Here is a 21,384-nt window from a genome sequence, read left to right as displayed (position 1 = left end):
TGAATCCGTGCTGGCATAGATTGGAAAAAAATGTAATAAATTAGCCATTTTGTGCTTGTGGTGTATTTACAACAGTTCCAAACTGCTGATGCCCTGATGAAGGCCAAGTGATCAGATCTTCCACCTGGCTGAAACTAGTAGTAGTAGTGGTTCTTTATTCGGTTTTACAAAGAAAACCATATAAGTACATCCAAAAAAGGACAATAATAAAAAAACAAAAAAAGTTAAGCAAACTTACATTCATTAAATTTCAATTACGTAGTAAAAAATACATTCTATGGACACAAGCAATAGTCGCGGACGCACTTAGGTGCTGAGTTCATAACATGTGATCACCGAATAACCAGCAAGGAAACCGCAGAGAATTTAAAAACATGATATCAAATAAATACTCAAAAATTTCCCAGATCTATTCAGGGCGTGTGGCACAACCCAATTCTCGTACACATAAAACGACAACACAAAAGCACCTCTTGGTACTCAAAATAAATCCATAAAGTGCTAACAGGAATCCGTTCTAAATATAAATATGTAAGAATAGTATTCTAGGCCAGTACAATGAGGTTCTAATTCGTCCTCATCATTAATATAAATTTTTATGCCTTAACCACCATGCATACAGCAAATAGCTAGATATAGCAAACACTAACCTAGGCATAGTATAGCTCATGAAAATTCTAAGAGCATCCTTCAAATCTCTCAATGACAAGGTATGGTGTACAGGGATTAACCAAACCTTCCTAACAGCACTATTCCTAGGGCAAAAAACGCACCAGTGTTTCACTAGTACACGGGCAAAGGAGATGACTCGATAGACAATTGCGGGCCACCCATTTACTTCTAAACACATTAAGTAATAAGATGGCGTATCTAAAACGTAGTTATAACAATTTAGCCTCTGAAGGCTCAATTCAATTAAAAAAATTCTCAAAATATATTTTGTCCTTATATACCAGAATTCTATTGGTGAGGTCTCTAGCTCAAATTCAACAAAGCCATTGATCATTGCTATAATCCCAGTATATCTTCTTGAATGGGTTAGATGTCTGTTCTTTATGGTCGAGGTAGGCAACAGGACTCACTTGTCTCCCATTTTAACTAAAGACCCTCTTGAGTAATGAAATTAAAAAATTTCTGTTTTTCCTATACCGGTAAGGCGTTGACACCAATTTTCTAATTCTGAAACTGTTAGATTGCTTGGAAGCCATCCTTTGCTCTGCTGTACAAGCTTATTTTAAAAATATATATTTTAACTGTTTTTCACTTTTCCTGTTCATTCAGCACAGAAAAAACAAGCAATCAAGCAAACATAATGTGCACATGCGCAGTTTTTAGTATAGCAGATTTTACTAACAGGGGCGTAGCTTCCATTGGTGAAGCAGGTGCAGTGCACCGGGCCCAGAGGCCTGAGGGGCCCACTCAACCCTGATCAATATTATGTTTCAAAGTCCAAACAGCAGTCACAGTCGGGGGTTGATTTGTATAGCGCAATCACCCAATAGGGTATTCAGGCACTTGGGCATGTGTGTAGGTGTGTGGTTCCTTTCTTGCATCAGGCCCCGGACACACAAGCAGGTGTACACCAGCGAGAAACATATCAATTATAGCTCTTTTAAACTATTATGTATTAGTGTTAAACTTAAGGATTTTGGGGGTCCCCGGAATGATATAATTCAACCGTTTCAGTGTGAACCCTATTTTTGAAAGTATGTTTGACATTATAAGGGCTTCAGTTAGCAGAAAAGAGGTAATAAAATTATGAAGGGGCCCCAAAATATGCCTTGCCCAGGGCCTCAAAAATCCTTGACGAGTCTGTCTCAACCATGTGATTGTTAGCCCTCTTTTGTCCAGAGATTAGGTAAACTATTAATCTTTTTTTAGCTCTTGTGTTTCGAACTGAGGCATCCGTGCCCAGAAACACGTCTGCGGTAACATTGGAATTGTCAATCTATAAATCCTTCCCAGTACTTGTCTGTCATGGACAACTCCACACCAATGCCCTTATGTACTAACACATTTTCCCATAGACACAGAATGATTAAAACCCTTTAATTCATCAGGCCATGGATTTTGTGAGGTCGATTTTGTGCTGCATCGTTGGTCTCATATAGGTTCTGTGTATGACATTAAAAAGAAGCAAACAGTATCTCGCATTACTGGACTCTTGTCCTAATAGTGCAAGTGCACCATACCGCTGAGAATCCCAAAATCCTCATTATTTTTAGTTTTGTAAATCACCCTTTGATATTTGAAAGAAGATGCTGACCAAAAAGTCCCGACCACCAGGGTGAAATATATCTACTTCTAAACAAAAAGCAATGGTTGCAGTAAATCTAATTAATTACACCTTAAATGTGGTTTATTCTATATCTTCAAAAAAAGATTACACAGATCATATTAATCTTTGAGAAAACAAGTTATATTTATGTAGCGTTTGTCTTTTTTATGTTTGTATCAATTACAAATATTTTCAAGGGTTGTGCGGGTTTTTCAAATATAACTCTAGTGTGTAGATTGTGTCCCTCGTGTTAAAATGAATCAGAAATGTTATGGTCTTTTGACATCTAATTCTAAGAAAATATTCACAGTCCTCTTCAGAGATCACGTTTCTCTTCTAAAATTTTCATTTTTCAAGATTATAAATCTTAAAAGTACACTCTTGTGTTTAAATGCTGCCTGCGAGGCCTGCTGATGTTTTCCAGTTCTGCTCTGTCACACCCCCAGTGTCCTACTGAGACTCATTTTGGGTTTTGCAGGTACCATCCAGGTGATGACCCATCAGTCAACATTTCTGACATTGCCCTGCATCAGCTGCTACCGTGAGATGGAAGGTTCTCCTACCTTGAGAGCTCCAAGGAATAACTCTAGTCTGTCCCCCCGATCAGCACCTGTTGCCCCCACGTTCCTCACCTGGTGGGTTCTTGAGCCTCTGCAGCGGTGAAGGGCAGAGTGGAAGAGCTTACTCCAGGAAGGACCCACCACAGAAGGCTCAGCCAGAGGTGGGCGTAAATCTGGACGGGAACGTAAGGCTGTGATTCCCAGAGGTCATCTAGACGTGTGCCAAGAAGGCCACCTGCAGACTTCAGAGAGGTAAAACACCGGTTAGAAAAAGTTTAATAATGTGGGAACATTGTACACTGTATTGCCAAATTCTGTTGTCTTTAATAAATAATTCTGAAATATTCTAAATGTTTTAGAAATCTTTTCAAACAAATACAGGCTACTTTATCAAGTTGCCAGAAAGTTAATAACATATTTTTAAACAACTCGGCTCACATTATTAAACAATTCACTGCTGTTTCTTAAAGAATCTCACATCTTATTCAGGAATTCCACGCACTTTATTGAATAATTTATCTACATTTTAAAAACGTTCAGGATAAATACTCAAATAATTCGGGACACTTCTCTAAAGAATTTTAACTGTCATGTTAAGGAATGCTACCAACTAGGTTGAAGAATATCTAAAACTTTAATTTAAAAATTGATGCATAGTTTTTGCTGAATAGTGTGCTGTTTTTTATAATAATGATAATTCCGGTCTTTGTTAAGACGCTAAATGACTGTTTTATGCATTTATTTGTTTGGGGTTTCTTAGTTACATGGCTTCGTGTTGGGTTCCAGCGTTTTACAGGGGTAAGCTGGTGTAGGTGACATAACAAGCAAAAATTAGCAGTAAAAAAATTGAAATTCAGCAGCACATAAAACCACATGGGTTTGAAATGATTACGGTAATACAGAAAAAATACTTTTTTATAGATGCACAATTTCAGTGATTTATTAGGGATACGGTGTGACATCCTCAGGCATTGCAGAGAGTCAGGTGGATGGCTGGAGGTGGCAGTATCGTGGGACTCCCCTCATGTCACCTCCTTTTTGAAGGGTCTGTGAGAGGGGCTCAGTGTGATTGGGTGCGGGGCATGATGGAGGAATCATAGACTTCCATGCCCTGAGTATCATTCATGGAAAAGAGTGAGTAAGTGTTCTGTTTTTTTACAGACGGGTTGGGTCTCAAGATGGAGCAGGTTGGAACTCCGAAAGGAGTCAGGTCCACCTGCAATGGCCACCCTATGAACTAGTTACAAGTGGGCCACAGAATGCAGAAAGTCAAGGACTGTACCACACCATAGTGCAAAAGGAAATAAAGCACAAATCTTCAATAAACTTACAAGAGGGAGGAGTGGGGGCAACAAATTACATGTGAGGGAGCAAAGCAGAGTTCGAAGAATTTTGCCGAGAGGGAACCTCACAACACACAAAAGTTGCTAGGCTTCACACGGACCTTGTAACTTTCAGGGAGAGCCTAAATATCTGGCTCTTTTGACAAGTTCACTAATTGTATAAACTACTGCGGTCAGTGTACAGCACAATCCTCCGATTATTCTCCTATAGCGCCAAGAAACCAATTGGTGAACATGCGCTCAACAAATTCTACCTAACATCACAATTCAGAATCCTTTTTAAAACAACTGTGCACACCACAACATAGTGCTTCTCACCTCATTAGAACATTTTAATCTTTGACTAAGACATTCTGCAGACGTTTATTAAAGAGCTCTGCAGAATGTATTAATGCTTTCAAAACACTTTTTATAATAATTCTTCACCTTTTTAACTCAATTCCATCCACCTTGGTTAACAATACTAAACACTTTGTTAAAGAATCCAGACAATTTATGAGACTATTCCACTCACTTTATGAATAATTCTCCTCACTTTATCAAACACATTTTGTACACTTAATCAAAAGATTTTGCCCAATGTATTGAAGAAATCTGAAAAGAGTTAAGGAATTTTGTGCATGTACTGCCTATATACCCAAATACCCACTTCTAAGGAAATCTGTGCACTTTAATAAAGAAGTGTATATTGAGTTTGGTACAATCTTTTGAAGAAATCTGCAAACTGTCAGTATACATTTCACAAATGTTTAATTGAGTCTTCATATCTTACTAAACAGTACTAGGCAATGTATTTAATTAAATCTGCAAGTGTTTTTAAAGAATTAAATTAATGTATTTACATGATTCCATTTATTACAAATAACTTTCCACTCCACTGTGTATTAAATAATTGTGCTCACTTTATCAAAACATTTATCATACTGCATTAATAATTCTGAACAACTAACTAAGGCATCATTGTCACTCTTTTAAAGGGGTTCCCACAGTTGAGTAAGAATTCCACATGTGGCACTGTCAAGAGGTTCCCTTACAGCTGAAGGAAAGAAGAGCCACGGTCTTGTGAGCTGTGAGCAAACTCATTCTGTTTAGTTGGGTTAAGGGACCCATAAACAATAACAACAACTATTTTTGAGCCAGAGACAGCCATGCAAAAAGAAGTCTAATTTGAGAAGTGTCAACTGGCGGGCAGCAGCACCAAAAAACTGTCCCATGTAGCACATTAGCCCACGCATGCTTCATACGCGGGTACAGAGCTCCAACAATAAATACTAAGATTAGGCCTGGGCAAAATGTATTTACGCTTGAGTATTTGGAGTAATTTTCTGTTACTTTTTTGATGCAAAATTACACCATTATGCTCGTTTGCATAATCATAAATAATCTGGCACACAACTGCTGCCACAAGAGAACAGGAACAAAGGTCTCAAGCTAGGGTGGTAGACAGGCTTGGTCACTGTTGGACTGACGGATACCTTTCGAGCGGTTTCAAGCTTGAGCGATAGATGGGTTTGGTTGCTGGAGTGATGGATACCCTGGAAGGGGTCTCAAGCTAGGATGGAGGATTGGCTTGGTCACTGTTGGAGTTGCGGATACCTTGGAAGGGGTCTCATGCCAGGACAGTAGATGGGCTTGGTTGCTGTTGGAGTGATCAAAAACCTTCAAGTGATTTCAAGCTAGTGCTTGAGTGACAGATGCCTTGGAAGCATCACATGCTAGGGAGGTAGACTGCATTGGGTACTGCTGGAATGATTGATTCCTTTCAAGCATGAATAGGCCAGGTTGGTAGACCACCTGGGGCCATTCTGGAGAGAGGGATACCTTGGAAGATCGCAGGGTAGCAAGGTGATCTGTCTTGGTTACTGCTCGAACGATTGATACCTTGCAAGCATGAACTGGCCATGGTGGTAGACTGCCTTGGCCAGTGTTGGAGAAACAGATAGTTTGGAATGATACCCATGCTTTGTGGTGGATAACTTCGTCACTGATACTGTGCAAAGGGTCTCAAGATAGGGAGGTGTATTTCCTTTGTTCAGCTGGAGTGACACAAATCTTCTGAGGGGCCCCAAACTAGTATGGTGGGCTGCCTTGGCCACTGTTGAAGTACACCTTGCAAGGGGTGTCGGGCTGGAGCGATAGAATGCCTCGTCTGTGTCAGATCCCTTGCAAGGATGGTCTAACTAGGCTGGGAGGACTTGTATAATACAAGTGTGACCTTGTGGTTAGGCTGGTGAAACTGACTCTATGTCAAGGCTCAAGGAACAGAGGCCTTCTCTTACCTCAAATGTCTTACAACTACGCGGGGAATGCTAGCAGAGAGCCGCTCTGTCTTAAAATAACCAAATAAACCTCAAGGCTGATGAAAAATCAGTGCCTTCAGAAAAACAGGGATTGGAGGGCAGTTAAGGGGGGAAATACTGGACTATTCTCCGTCTAGGCATTTAAATAACATATATCACCACAATGTATCAGAACAAACTTAGCACATGTACACGTGTCACTCAACGTCCCAGAAGTGGGGGAGCGCAAAGGCCTAGGAAGAGTATTTCAGAAGATGCAGACTCAAGGTTGAGACTTGATCAGTGTTTCCATAGTAATAGGAAGGTTCATCAAAGATACGTTCAACTAGTCTAAGGGCATAAGAAGGGAACCCCGATGAAATGGCAAAAACAAAAAAGATGCACTCCTGGGGAGAGCAGGGTGGGAACTACGAGCGATATTGAAGAAAACAACCAACGCATTCAGTGGAAGCATAAGTAAATGACGCCCCAGCTGCCTTTAAAGCATCTCCACCACTTTCAACCTGAAGAGGAAGTGAACTCGTGGCAGCCGCCATCATGGAACAGTTAATTTCAATGACATAGATAGGCAGCAGCTGACATTTTGAGTTGGGAAGGATGACGCATTCTAGGTATACTGCATTGCGCCCTGCCTCCCAAATGTCGTGAATCGCCTGGACGCCACCACTTCCAACTACTACTCGATCGACCCCATCCCCATCTACCTACACTCACAACCCCAACTGTTTATTATTTGTCTGTAATGTGAGTAATTATGGTATTTACACAGTATGTAGGGGAGGACAGGGGATCTTAATGAAGACCCATGATTAATCATCTTTTTAAAGACTGATACATATGAGAATCCCCTTTTTCTTGAGCTCAGGTGTTTAATGGCAGAACATGGAACATGCACTCTGCTGAAAAAAAAACAATTTCAGTAAGTAACCCATTCCCTTCTCCGCAATGATATAATCAGGGCCGGCTTCAGCACGGGTGGCGCCCTGTGCGACATTATTTTTTAGTGATCACCCCCCTTTACCCCATGACCTCTTACTCAGATTCCCACACTACCACCCAGGAAAAGTGCCCCTCATCTCGCCATAGCCCTTCTCTTACATCCATTTCATTTGTTTTAAAGCTACTGGTAAAGGCTGGCTTTACTAATCCCCTCACCTATCCACATAAAATACAGATCTGTTCTTTGCAGCAGGTTTATTAACCCTCTGCACCACTTTATTGTGAGTCAAAACTGCCACTAGACAAAACTCCATCACTCTCCCTAGTAGGAACATTAATCACAAGAGTTGTCTTAAAATTTTGATTGCTGCCTTAAAGATGGATGCACAAGGAACTCTGCAGGGGATGCTTTTAAATCTTAAGCTATTGCAACACACAGCGCACCCCTGAGCTCAGTGCCCCACCCTCCAGGTCAACACCCAGTGCAACCGCACTGGCTGCACCGCCCTAAAGCCGGCCCTGGAAATTGAGTAGTCAAATTTGCAATGGGGAAACTCCCAATGTGCGACACATGACAGTCCTTCTTTACACCAAATCTCTGCAGCTAGTTTTAGAAGAAGGGGGTCACAAGAGCTAGTGCCAACAAACAATATCATTATACACTGACGACCTACTTTACGTAGGAGAGTGATACACTGCAGGTGTTAAGATAATTAAGACAGCTGTGGTTTATGGAATTACATAGGCTTGCGTATAATTCATGATGCCCTGGGGTTGCAGTGGGCGCCTTTCTTCTTTAAATACTGAGTTATACGTACACGTAGTTACGTCAAGGATTTATTGTGCAAATACTGTAAAAAGGGCTGCAGCTTTGGAGAAGGAGTTGAACTTCTAGTTGAGGCTTTCTGTGATGGGTGCTGTTGCGACAGGTACAATGTTTATCCTTTTGCATCTGGAAATGTCCTTAATCACGTGTTGTAAACAATACAGATGTTTCCCACGCAAGCATAACCACACTTGCCGGAACAACACCTGGCTTTTTCAGTGCCTTAACCAGGCATGTGCTAAACTACGCATATTAAAAATATAACATTAAAACATGTTAGCATCTACCCTAGGTGTTACAATGCTGATTCCACTGTCCACCTAAAGTAAATTGGACATATTGCGTGTGCATCTCCTCTGAGCAGGTAACAGCCTAGACTTTGAAGCTTACTTACAATATTCGGGATATGGGCATCGGATTTTAGGAAAGGGAAAGCCACACAGCTGCAGTGTGCAGGGATCATCTGGGTGATATCTAGGACACACAGGCAAGGAAATTGATAAATATGGATACTCAAGGGATTCCTTATTCTCTCAGACATGATTGGGACCCCCACTATGGTCTGCAGCAGACACAGTAAAAATATACGTACGTTGGCCCATTTGTAGCACAGAGAAAGTTAATTGCCTGCTAAAGCTAAGAGACAGACAGAAATGGAAATTGGAACGATTGGATACCCAAGTGTCTCTTTTATTCATACTGCAGATTCACGATTTTGCAGAAAAGCATGTCCTGCTCGACCCATTTCACGCACGCTTCAGACTAGGCAAAAACATTGGGTTTATGGCCCCATCCATGAGCGACCATCTCAAATAAAAGGTATAAAGTTCTTTTAGACCTAACAGCAGCCTTTGACAACTTCCAACCCTTCCACTCTAAGGGCTGTACGAGAGGGGCCAGTGTCAGGGCCCGGTAGTGAAGTGATTGCAGTCCTTTCTGACTAATAAACCCCCAAAAGTTATATGCTAGAATTTTTCATAATAATATTGGGGGTCATTGTATGTTCTAAATATAATCTACAAAAATATCCTGGGTGTAGATTTTCTATTATTCTCTCCAAGGAGGCGGCATTTTTGCCGGTAATATTTAGTGATATTTGTGGCAGGTGGTATTCAGTCGAGAATAATCCTTTACCACTCTTTCCAGACAGTCACTCTCTCAAGTGTTCACACTGCTGTAGCCCCCCCTTCTGAAAACTCCGGACATCACACGATAAAGACAGCCTTGTGGTACTCAACTGGGCAGCATTTTGAGATTGTAAACGGGGAAGACTCATAAAACTAATATTATGACATATTTAATAGTTCCTAAATAAGTAGTTATTGTCCTTTTTTGGTAGAGGCTCAGAATATGTATCTTGAACCCTAATTTGAAACTTGTTGGGGGATGGGGGTAGCTTGGGTGGCTGGTGGCAGTGAGTTCCAACACAAAGGACCCAGAAGGGGGATGGACCAGAACTTTGAGGGGGTGCTTTAGGGATAACTCGGAAGGTCAGGTTGATTGGTTGTAGGTTTTGAGTGGTGTGTCTTGTGATAGGATGTTAGAGAGGAACTGGCCCATTTACACCACTTACTGCTGTCAAAACAAAAATCAGCAACTTTTATCCAGCACAGGTCTTATCATGGAGGTGTGCTGAGATAGGAGACTATGTACATAAACTGTATAGAGTTTGGGTAGCAAGATTCACACTCTTATCTACTGGTGCAAAGGAGTAGTTGGGGAGATCTACTGGAAGGCTGTTACAGCACTGCAGTTTGCTGTAAAGCATTGAACTGATTAGTGTTTTGGCTCTCTTGATCGATATATGTGAACACTCTTAACTACATTCAGTATTTGGAATCGTGCTATGGTGGCCATGTTAGCAATACATTTTCTCTTACGATATAATCTGTGGGCACCTGTCTTTTTCTTAAATTGAAGACACAAAGTTTGTTTAAGACTTGGTTCCTGAGTAAAACACATATCAGACTGAGTTTTGAATTAACTATTTCCAAAAATAGTGCCCAGTCCCTAAACAGAGTGCCAAAATAAGAATATCCCATGAAGAATTCCAGGATAACTTATGTAGAGGGACATGTATCCGCGAATATGGGGTAGAAATAATTCCGCCTGTTTCTTCCCCGCACAGACCTAGCATGGTTAAAACTGTCCAAAGTTCAGGAACAGAGAGGTGACAAATGCATTTCATGTGGGGGCTGTACCAGGGCCCAGTCAATGAATGCGCATACGTCTTACAAGCGGTTTAGACACATTATCTGATAACGTCACTAGGTGGCAGTACTTCCCCACTTTAGAAATTAAAGCAACACAACACAACGAGTGCTGCAGCCGTCCAGAGCATCGAGGGTCCCTCACATATTCTTTTCCATCACACTGCTTGGTTTTCATGTCTGGGCCAGCAGATTGGGAAAACGTGTATCAGATTTCTCGATTTCCCAACTGTTCGCCACCAAGGGTGTGGAGTTTAAATGTAAAATTCCACCTGAGATTAGCTGGGAAACAAAAGTCTCAGATTTGTAAACAGGGTAAACGATACAGCTGTCTCCGGCGCTCCTCCAAAACGAATTTGTGTTAATCCTGAAAACAAAACCTGCTGCGCGCGCCTCAAGAGATCCATTCTCACTCCAGCTCCTCGAGGCTGCTTATTTCATTGCTGCAGCGCTACTTTCACAGGAAGAGTCAAGAGTGAGAGGTGCGAAATCTGCGAGGAAGTCTCCATCTTTTTACGGTTTGTAGAATATTTCAGTAGCTAGGTTGTCCAAAATGACTTGTCTGTCCACACTGTTTTAATTTTACCTGCTAAGTCCACATGGATTCTCAAAGAATGGCAGAGGGAGTGAGGGAGAGAGAGAGTAAAACAAACAAAAAAAACGCTCTTTGGTTCTCCAGGTGTGTGAAAGACGTGCATCCGTCTCCTCTCCCACCCAACCCTCGTTTCATTTGTCCAGAAATCACACACACACAAACACACACATCTACACAAGTGTGTGTAAGTAATTTATATATGTAGGAGGGTCATGAGCGGGACATGCTATACCCCAGCAGCTCACAATCCTAATAGCATATTTCTCTCTCTATGCATTGCATAAATGGTTTATGCCATGATGGTGGGTTGTTGGTATAAACAAAAGTATTTAGCCGGAATAGAAGGGGTTAGATCCATGCACTGAGAGAAGATCACACTCAACAGTCCTCGTGACTCTTCGGAGAGCTGTTCCTCTGTCAAGTCACTGTCAAATGCATTGTGTGAGACAGTGATGCTTTCTTATGTCAGTTGAATGCTACTTTGGGAATAGCATTGACGTTGACCTTTGCACTTTCGTAATAAATCTGTGAATGTGTGTTTATTAGTACACACACTTCAAGTAATGTAAGATTTAGTTGAGCCACATTTATTTTCACCTGCACGACATAAATGTGTGTGTGTGTGTTTGTGTACTGGGGGCTCACGATTTATGAAAGGCAATCGGATTTTTACCCCCTCCTTCAACAATGGTGATGGTAGATTATATACAGCAGCTGTAAAATGTACACCTTGTGTGTCTGTGATGTCACAGAGGCTTTGGAATGAACTAGACGGATACATTAAACAATCAAGCCTCCTTAAGTTTGATTCTTATATCTCCCTGCTCCCATCCCAACATCCCAAGAGAGGGATTAGACCACCGCTTAATTCAATACAAGCCACAAACTACCTGACACCACACCTAGACACGTCCTCTAATATAACCCTCCTCGACAACTGACATTGTACCACCCGTGACATCACTCTCTTCTCCCATATCCTTTCTCCCCCTCTCTCTCTTTCCTCTGTCCTGTATTTCAGGTTTATATATATATATCACATACTGTAATGTTGTAGGGGCGGGATGCTTTGGATGTAACTGATTTTTCCCCAATCCAGCAGGTGTTTCAGATATGAACCTGACATGACATCTAACTAGAATGATTAACACTACTAATCATTCCCTTACAGGGCTTGATATTTGGGGGAGTCTGTACCAGCCCAATCAGCCTTTTTTAAATGAATGTATTATGTGTCTGACACTTACCATGCCTACTGAGCTTCTACGTGTGATCCAGGAATGTGACTCTGTGCCTCATTCCTGACAGCCTGCCACTGATGAGGTGGGCACAGCAGGTCCTTTACTCTAAATTTACCACTCCTTCAGGGACGATCCTGATAGGTCTGTGCAGTGCTGCATCATTGCCCTGTGCCCTGCGTAGCACCTTCAGGAAACAACTGGAAATTACATGAAAGTTTACCTTTACATTATAGTAGTACATGTGTGGGTCACAATAGCATATGTTATGGGCCACACCTATTTTCACTGCAGTATATAGATATTTTACACAGTGGCAGCCACAGGAAACTGTTTTTTTTATTTTCCCAACAACTTTGGAGCTATTTGACGAATCTTCACAAAACTTTCAAAAAAAAAGTTCATCCTCCTCCACTCTTTCCTTGAAAGTTTTGGGGTGATCCATCACTGAGACGTCACTGAGGGGCTGAGCAAAGGGGGTCAAGCCCAAAATTAATTTCCTCTAGCAATTTCCAAATTTGGTAGAAAGCTAGATCTCCAACCAGAAAGAGTGCTCTTTGCAATTTGGTGTAATTCCATTGGGTACGTTTTGGGAATTTAAGCTTCATAATTTATAGATATCTAGACTGCTGGGCAAAAATTCAAGCCTTCTGATGGGCTCAGGGTTTATTTTTTCAGCGCAAGTGCTCTGTATGGCTGGCCCCAACATGAAAATAAATGTTGCAACAGCCATTACAGCACTTTTCGGGCACAGGGGTACATGTGTGTGGGCTCCTGTCTGAGCTGACTTTTGGCCCCAGGGATCCCATCTTCTCTGTCGTATGGGAGGTCATAAGCAATGCATGGCAGGCACAATTTATAATTATCTCAATTAATTATTACTGGTGATTTTCAGTGGCCTATGGGTTTAAAACAATATGTTTTAAGTGACGTTTTCGCCTAACTATACTGTCATTTTCAGCTTTGTCTTTTCCAGTGAATTTCTAAGATTTTTTTAAAATGTAAAGTAAGATATTATTACCAGACCTAACTATAGAATCACTTTAACTTTTGGGTTTTTCAGTGACTATAAATATAAATATATATATCTGTGTGTGTGTATAGTTACTCAAAAAAACTTTCTTAAAGCTAATTTAGAATTACCTTTGCTCATATTAAATTATTATTAGTTTATAAACATCCTCTGAAATTTCAACTATAAATTTAAAGATAAGTTGTCGTTACATTTACAGTGCAAAATGGAAAAAACACAGAAATTGCCCAGTTATACCAAATTGGGCAAACATTGACTCACGCTAACATCTTGCCCTGACCTCAAATCACACTAGTGATTATATTTTAAATGCTATCATCAATGAAATGTGAGAAACAGGATAACACACACACACACACATATATATATATATATATATATATATATATATATATATATATATATATATATATATATATGACAAAGTACCCCCTTGTCATATATTATAAGGATATTGCAAGACACTGAGGAGTTATAAGGTTATGGAACTCCCACAGGATATAATGGGATTTATATTTCAGCGGGCGGGCTATCTGCCACTGTTGTGACAGAGTAACTCATCCACTGAAATCTAAACCAGGCCCTAAGTGATTTGCCCACAGTCACAGGATGTTGAGCCAAGACCGGGACTCGAACCCGGTTTCCCAATTTCAATGTTAGTTAAGGGTACATGACCTCCCAGCTGAATGCAACAATTCATATCTGACAGGAAAAAGGAACAACAGAGACTCATTTATACCCCCCTTGTTCCCTAATTCTCCAGTCTTCCTACCCCAGTCCTCCTCAGAGTGAGTGCTGATGACTTCCACTCAGCAGCTCCTTGAGGCGTCCGTCACACTTGCAAGGAGCCAGAATGCAGTCATACCTCCTGCTGTGACAGAAGGAGTAGCCCATTGTCACTCTGCCTCTGGTAATTACCCGGCCTGAAGTGGGTCAGGCTCAGTATATGTATGCAAAGGCTGTAACCACAGCTTCTCACTTTGTGCACATGCAGTGGAAACAGGGACGGCTCTGGCTGTTTGAACTGCTTATCCGAAAAAAACAGGCCACCAAATGGGCTCGGTCACAGGCCCATCGGTCCATGTCCGATTGGCCGCCTTGCCAATCCGAGCCTGATGGGCCACATAAACTGGTGTTCAGGTACTATAATAGGGGTTCAAGAAATTTTTTTGCTGTTTAAAGCCAGTATTTTGGCGAGCAAGGCCTATATTTTGAGGTACAGAACTGTTTTTTGGGTAATCCAAGACTATTATTTCCCACTTTATGACCAATATTTAGAAGGTATAGCTCATATCATGGTGCAGGAACCTGTACGTAGACGCAAGTCTTTCCCCCTCGATCTCAGAGGTGATCTGGCTGACATTTTTTTTCTTTGTTGAAGGTGGAATCCAAAGGTCCGATGGCAGCCCCCACCGCAGGTCCCTACGCCCCCCCGGATGGGGGATGGGGATGGATGATCGTCCTGTCGGGGTTCATGATGAATGCGCTGTCCTATGGCGTTATCCGCTCCTTGGGGGTTTTCTTCGTGGAGTTTGTCCACTCGTTCCACAAACTGTCCAGTGAGGTGTCCTGGATCACGTCCATCTCCATCGCTGTGCAACAACTTGCAAGTAAGTGGCAGCGGACCAGATTGTGGGGGATTGAGTGACCTCTGAGAGGGCAGAGCATTGCCAGTGAATGAGATCAAAAGTCTAAGCCCTGGTTACTGTGTGGACAGGCAAGGGAAGCTTGTAAAATGACCACCTCTGACCTGGCTGAGATCTGAGAGGGCCGGGCTAGGAGATGGTAGGAGTATGACGTCACAGCTCATAAAAGGTCAGGATCTGAGAGGACAGGGTCCAGAAAGGACTGGGCTAGAATAAGGTAGGGGTTAGAGGTCAGGGCTCCTAAAAGGTCAAGATCTGGGAGGCCAGGTTTCAGAGAGGGCTGGGCTAGGAGACAGTAGGGGGGGAAGAGGCCATGGCTCTTACGAGGTCTTGATATGAGAAGGCAGGGCTCTGAGGGGCCAGGGCTCAGAAGAGGCATGAATGGGAATACTTATCTCTGACAGGGCACATCTATGAAAGGACAGGGCTCTGAGAGGGCTGGACTAGGAAAGGTATTCATGAGAGGCCATTGCTCTTAAGAGGTCAGGATGCTGCAGCACACACAGAAAGAGGAAAACGCTTCGAGGGATTCTTCTTCTGCAGGAAGGTGTTACTAACAATCCATGCCTGCCAATCACGCGTGTGACCTATAGCACAGCTGCTCCAGGAACATTAGGCTTCTGTGAGTGGACGTCTGTGACCTTGCATGCTACCTGCCAGGCATGGTGGCACGCGTTCTGTTTCAGTTCCTCTAGAGATGGCCAGGCTGGCAACTTCTTCAGTTAAACGGTTCGAAATCACATGGCCAAGGATGGCGTCATAATAGAAATTTGGTGCTACCGGGTGAGGTGTCAGTCCCATCCTCAGTCTTGACTTGAGGAGCACGTGCGGGGGAGCCGATGAGGCAAAAAGACATGAATACTGACTAGATAACATGGTCTACCTGTAGCACTGGCAGGTCCTTCTTATTGGCTTTTCACATTACCTCATAGATCACACTATTAACATTGAGGTGAGCGGGGGAGGACACAAAATGGAATGTCCCACTTGAGAACTCACCCTCGGGACACCACAGGGAGGAGGCTGGTATCAGAGGAAAGGCATCTGAGGTAGACTCTGAAAGGGCAGGACTTGAGGGCAGTGCTCAGAGAGGGCAGAGCTGTGAGAAGGCTGAGCTCAGACAGAACAGGGTGGAAAGGGCCTGGCTTTTAGAGAGTTCACTGCTGTTAAAGCATCACTCTGAGAGGGCAAGTCCCTGACAGATTTGGACTCAGAGAAGGTAGAAATTGATAAGGACAAGGATAAGTAGAAAGAGGAGACTTTTTGAGGGCAGGTTCTGAGAAGGCAGCGCTCTGTGCACAGGGCTCAGACAAGATGGGCGAGGGTAAGCATCTGTGATTTTGCGGCTGAGTGGGTACAGCTCTGACAAGATGTTTCATGTCAGAAATCTGAGTAAAGGATATAGGAAGATTGTCCTGGGTCAGTTGGTGATGGCTCAAGTATAGACCATGGTTAGTCTTTTTTTATCAACCCTTTCCATCTAATCAGTCCACCTCTTCAACCTTGACTCTTAATCACCTCAAGTTATATCTTGCATGTGGTTTCAGGTCCAGTTGGCAGTGCCCTCAGCATGGAGTATGGGGCAAGAGCGGTGGTAATGATTGGAGGGTTCTTCGCCTTCCTGGGAATTCTGCTGTCCGCATTTGGAAACTCCCTGCTGTACCTCTACCTCACCCTGGGAGGCGTGACAGGTGAGGTGGCCCACTCTGAGAATGGGGTGCGGGCGGTGGAACTGTGGGAGAGGATGCTGTATGAGTGAAGCTGTGGGAGTGAGGGAGCTTCAGCAGATCGAATATATGGGTTGGGAGCAGATAGGCTGTGGGAGGAAGCCGATGCAAAGATTAAAGGGTGTGGGAAGATCTGGGCTGCGAGAAAGAAGATGAAGGCTCTGGGGAGAGCTGGTCTGTGGGAAACAGTGAAAGGCTAGGATAAGGTGGCCTGCAGTTGGAAGGGCTGTGGTACCTAACAAGTGAATGAGCTGCTGAAGATAATGGATTGAGGAAGTGAGAATGGAGGGGACGAGAGGGGGTGTGCTTTGGTCATTGGTTCCCCTTTGCTTTCCTCCCAGGGTGCTGTCTCTGCACCCTTTGAAGTCTATTTGGTAGGTGGAAGAGACTCACTAAAAGGGAATGTCAGGAGAATGCACAAATGGGAATAGACCCATTTGTTTTTTTGGCTGCTTTAAAAATGTAGAGGTCCAACTTGACAAACAATATTGAGTGTATATCCAAAACAAATATCTTTTCATCACAATAAGTCCTACTACAGAAATGAAGGAAAGTTCCATGGAAGTGGATTTACTGAAATGCCTGGGGTAGCGGAAATGACCTCACATAACCACTGACCACTAACTACAGTGCAGTGGTGACCGCTTGTCTTGCCCTTTGCACCCAAACACCCTCCACATGCACCTGAAATGCTAGGGAGAGAGAAGGAGTGGAAGCTACTGAAAGGAAACAGGGCTTTAAAAGCCTTGTTTACTTTTTGTTCCATGCGACTGTCTCTGTGATACCTGAGACTAACAATACCAAAGGGCTTGCCAGGGATAGCAGATGCTATGCTAATGAAGCCGCACACAGTCTACACCACTGGCCATCGGAATGCGGCAATAATGTAGCCCACCTAAGGAAACCTCCAGGAAACCAACATAGCTAAATACCTAAGTGGTTTACGGCAGGTCTACAAGAATCCAAAAGCTCCTGCAGACGACTGGAACGGAAATGGAGGAACAGCAAAATCAACTGAGGACAGCACAGCCTGCATGAATGCCACGCACCTCCAGACCATCAGGGCCACCAAAAAAGTAGTCATTCAAGAACGCCTCAGCACCAGTGCTCACAACAGCAAAGAGCTCTTCGTTGTCGTCAAAGACTTCACAAACCCAGGGACAGACACCTCATCCATCCCTCCTTCCCAAGACCTCTGCAATGACCTCACCACCTTTTTTCACCGAAGGCTTCAGGAACCAAAACACGCCTGCACCACCCACTAACACCACCACGGACCCAGCACCACACCAGATCCTGAACTCCTGGACCCCAATCACCAAAGAGGACATCCAAAGACTCAAATTCTCTGTCCACTCAGGAGCACCCTCTGATCCGTGCCCTCATCATATCTTCAACCTGGTTAGCGCCACCATAGCACCTGAGCTCTACAGAACTATCAACCGATCCTTCGAGAGCACCAACTTCCCATCAGACTGGAAGCACGTCGAGATCAACCCGCTGCTCAAGAAACTCACCACCGACCCAAGCAGCGGGAAAACTACAGACCCATCTCTCTGCTCCCTTTCCCAGCCAAAGTAATGGAAAAGGCCTTCAACCAGCAACTCAAGGAATTGCTCGAGACACACCAAATCCTGGACCCATCCCAATCCAGATTCAGAAGTAACTACAGCATCGAAACAGCACTCCTAGCAGCCACCAATGACAAACGCTTCATACTAGACCATGGAGGCACGGCCGCACTCATTCTCCTTGACCTCTCCGCTTCATTTGACACTGTCTCCCAGTCCACCCTCTGTGACAGACTACACGACGCCGGCATCAGAGATAAAACATTGGATTGGATCAGGCCCTTTCTCACTGGAAGAACACAGAGGCCCTCATTTTAAGATTAGCGGTAAATGCCACCTACCGTCACGGCGATGGCCGCCAAAAAAACGTCACCGCGGCTAACAGCTGTCTGCCAAATAATGACCACAGCCGGATTTCCGCCACAAGAAGGGCGGAAATCCGGCTGTTGCCATAATGGCGGATGGTGTTAAGGTGGCACTGCTGCCACCAGCAGCGCCACGGCAGTAAATCGCAGCCAGACGTATTATGACAAATAATACGGCCTGGCGGTGTTCTGCTGGGGGGCGCTGCTGGGGGTAGCAGCGCCCCATTCCTTCCCTGTCGGAAGAACCCCAGGATGCAGGTAAGTTGGGTTTCTGACAGGGGAGAAGGGTGGGGGGTGTTGTGTGTGTGTGTGGGGTTGTGTGTATGAATGCGTGAGTGTGTGCGTTAATGCGAATGTGTGTGTAGTGTTGTTTGCGAGTGTGTATGCATGTGTGTGAAGACATGTATGAATGGAAATGTGAATCGGTGTCTGCGTGTCGGTGTGAATGTGTGTACGGATGTGTGCGAGAATGAATGGATGCATGAGTGAATGAATGCGTGTATGCCTGTGTGTGTATGCGTGGTGCGTGTCTGTGAGTGTGCGTGAATGGGGGGGGTGGGGAATTGGAAGGAGGGAGCCTGTATGAAGCAGGGTGTGAGGGGCATCTGGGGAGTGTTTGGGGGGTGGTTGAGCCTACTACCAGTGACAGGGTAGGAATTCCCTGTCACTGGTAGGGCCTACTGCACGAAAGCCGTGGCAGTAGGCAGGGTCATGATGCCGCCGGCGGGACAATAGCGTCCGCCGGGCTGGAGATTCCTATCTCCGGCCAACGGCTGCTACAGCCATAGCGGTCGGAATGGCAAATTGGTGGGTTGGCTGCAGCCAACCCACCAATGCCATAATGTGGTGGTATGTACCGCCAGCCTGTTGGCGGTACTACCGCCGCATTATCACCGACCGCCGGGGTCATAATGACCCCCAGAGTGTCAGATTACTGCCGTTCACGTCTGAACCCAAAGACACATGCTGCGGAATGCCCCAAGGATCATCGCTCAGCCCGATGCTTTTCAATATCTACATGGCCCCGCTAACAAAGATAATCAAAACAACACAGGCTAAACATATAATCCTATGCCGATGACACCCAGTCCGATGACTCTGCAAAGGCCAAGAGAAATTTCCACCACAGGATCAGAGCAGTCGCCACCTGGATGGAAGCCAGCTGCCTCAAACTCAACCTGGACAAGACAGATATCCTTGTTATTGGCTCCACTTCTTCCGCCTGGAACGACTCCTGGTGGCACACTGCACTGGGAAATGCCCCTGCTCCCACGGACCATGCACGCAATCTGGGCATCATCCTGGACCTCTCTCTATCCATGACCCGCCAAGTCAACGCCGTCTCATCGTCATGTTTCAACACCCACTGACTCCTGCACAAGATTTTCAATTGGATGCCTTCCGACACGAGGAAGACAGACACCCACGAACTTGTCACTAGCAAACTGGATTATGGCAACGCCCTCTATGCTGCCATCACCAAGAAACTACAATCAAGACTACATAGAATTCAGAATGCAGCAGCCAGACTCATCCTGGACATCCCCCTACATAGCCACATCTCCTCCCACCTCAGTGACCTATGCTGGCTCCCAGTCAACAAGAGCATCACATACAAACTCCTGATCCACACATACAAGGCACTACACAACATAGGACTGGCATACCTTAACCACTGCTCCCCCTTCTATGTACCCAACAGACATCTCCGTTCTTTCCAGCTGGCTCCTTGCAGCCGTTCCCAAGATCCGGAAAAGCACAGCAGGAGGAATATCCTTCTCCTACCTCGCAGCCCGGACATGGAACGCGCTACCTCTCAAGCTCAGGAAGACTGCAACACTGGAGCAGTTCAGAAAGGACCTCAAGACCTGGCTCTTCGATTGAGCAGCATGCCCAGAAACGGCACATTGAGGCCCTACAGATGATTAGCCACACTTTAAAAATCACTGATTGATTGATACCACTGTTTGTGAGTAAGTCCGGTGCATAACTAACGGTAGATCAGTCAACAGGTTACCTTTCAAGTGTGTGCTGGTGTGGCTGTGGCTGGTGTGTGTGTGTCTGTCTGTGCTGGAGCCAAGTCAGAATCAGCACAGAAACCGATTTTCCTGGGCACTTAATTAATAGGAAGATTTGTTCGGACTATAGCGGGGATGCACTTATGGGGTGATTTAGAGTTTGGCGGATGGGATACTCTGTCGTAAATACGATGGAGTACTGTTTTCATGCAAATGACTTCCCCCCAGTCCTATTTACGACCGGGAGGACCATCAGTTTTCTGTTGACAGAGTGCCTAGTTAGCTCTGTCCACATAAAGCTTCCTTCGATGGCTCGAAAGAGTAGAGATATCGTAAAAAGAGCATTTCATTACCTTACCCTATTTATGGTGTGTGATGCCAAGTCCTTATTTTTGTCCCTCACCACCTGGAAAAACCTAGCAGTGACGAACAGAAAAGAATAAGGACCCAAACACAAATAAAAAGCTTTCTAGGTGTGGGGGCTTGTTTTTTTGTGATTTTCAGAAATGAAAAAAAAAAACAGTTTGTAAAAGTTTGGTAGACTACTATCAAAACATATGACTTCTACATACCAAACCTTTTATACCCTGGCATGAATCATCATGGCACAGTTCCTGTTAAGATACAGAGATCACTGCTGAGCCAGTGATGATTTCTAAATTCAGCAGATGCTAGTCCGTCAAGGTGGTGGAGATAATGGCCCTGATTAGGACCTTGGCGGAGGGGATTACTCTG

General features: G+C 44.1%; 1 protein-coding gene across 2 annotated transcripts in view; it reads left to right on the top strand.

Moving 5' to 3' along the window:
* The window catches only part of LOC138266824 (monocarboxylate transporter 13-like), an 89,691-nt gene that overhangs the window by 55,228 nt on the left and 13,079 nt on the right, over positions 1–21,384 (top strand). For both annotated transcript variants that reach the window (XM_069215499.1, XM_069215500.1), the window contains exons 2-4: positions 2,757–3,090; positions 14,704–14,932; positions 16,516–16,659. In XM_069215499.1, coding sequence (XP_069071600.1) covers positions 14,722–14,932; positions 16,516–16,659 — 355 coding nt within the window. In that variant the 5' untranslated portion in view covers positions 2,757–3,090; positions 14,704–14,721. The remainder of the gene's footprint in view (positions 1–2,756; positions 3,091–14,703; positions 14,933–16,515; positions 16,660–21,384) is intronic.

Source organism: Pleurodeles waltl, chromosome 12 (genome assembly GCF_031143425.1).
Source record: "Pleurodeles waltl isolate 20211129_DDA chromosome 12, aPleWal1.hap1.20221129, whole genome shotgun sequence".
Lineage (NCBI taxonomy): Eukaryota > Metazoa > Chordata > Amphibia > Caudata > Salamandridae > Pleurodeles > Pleurodeles waltl.
This window is presented reverse-complemented; position numbering and strand designations above follow the sequence as displayed.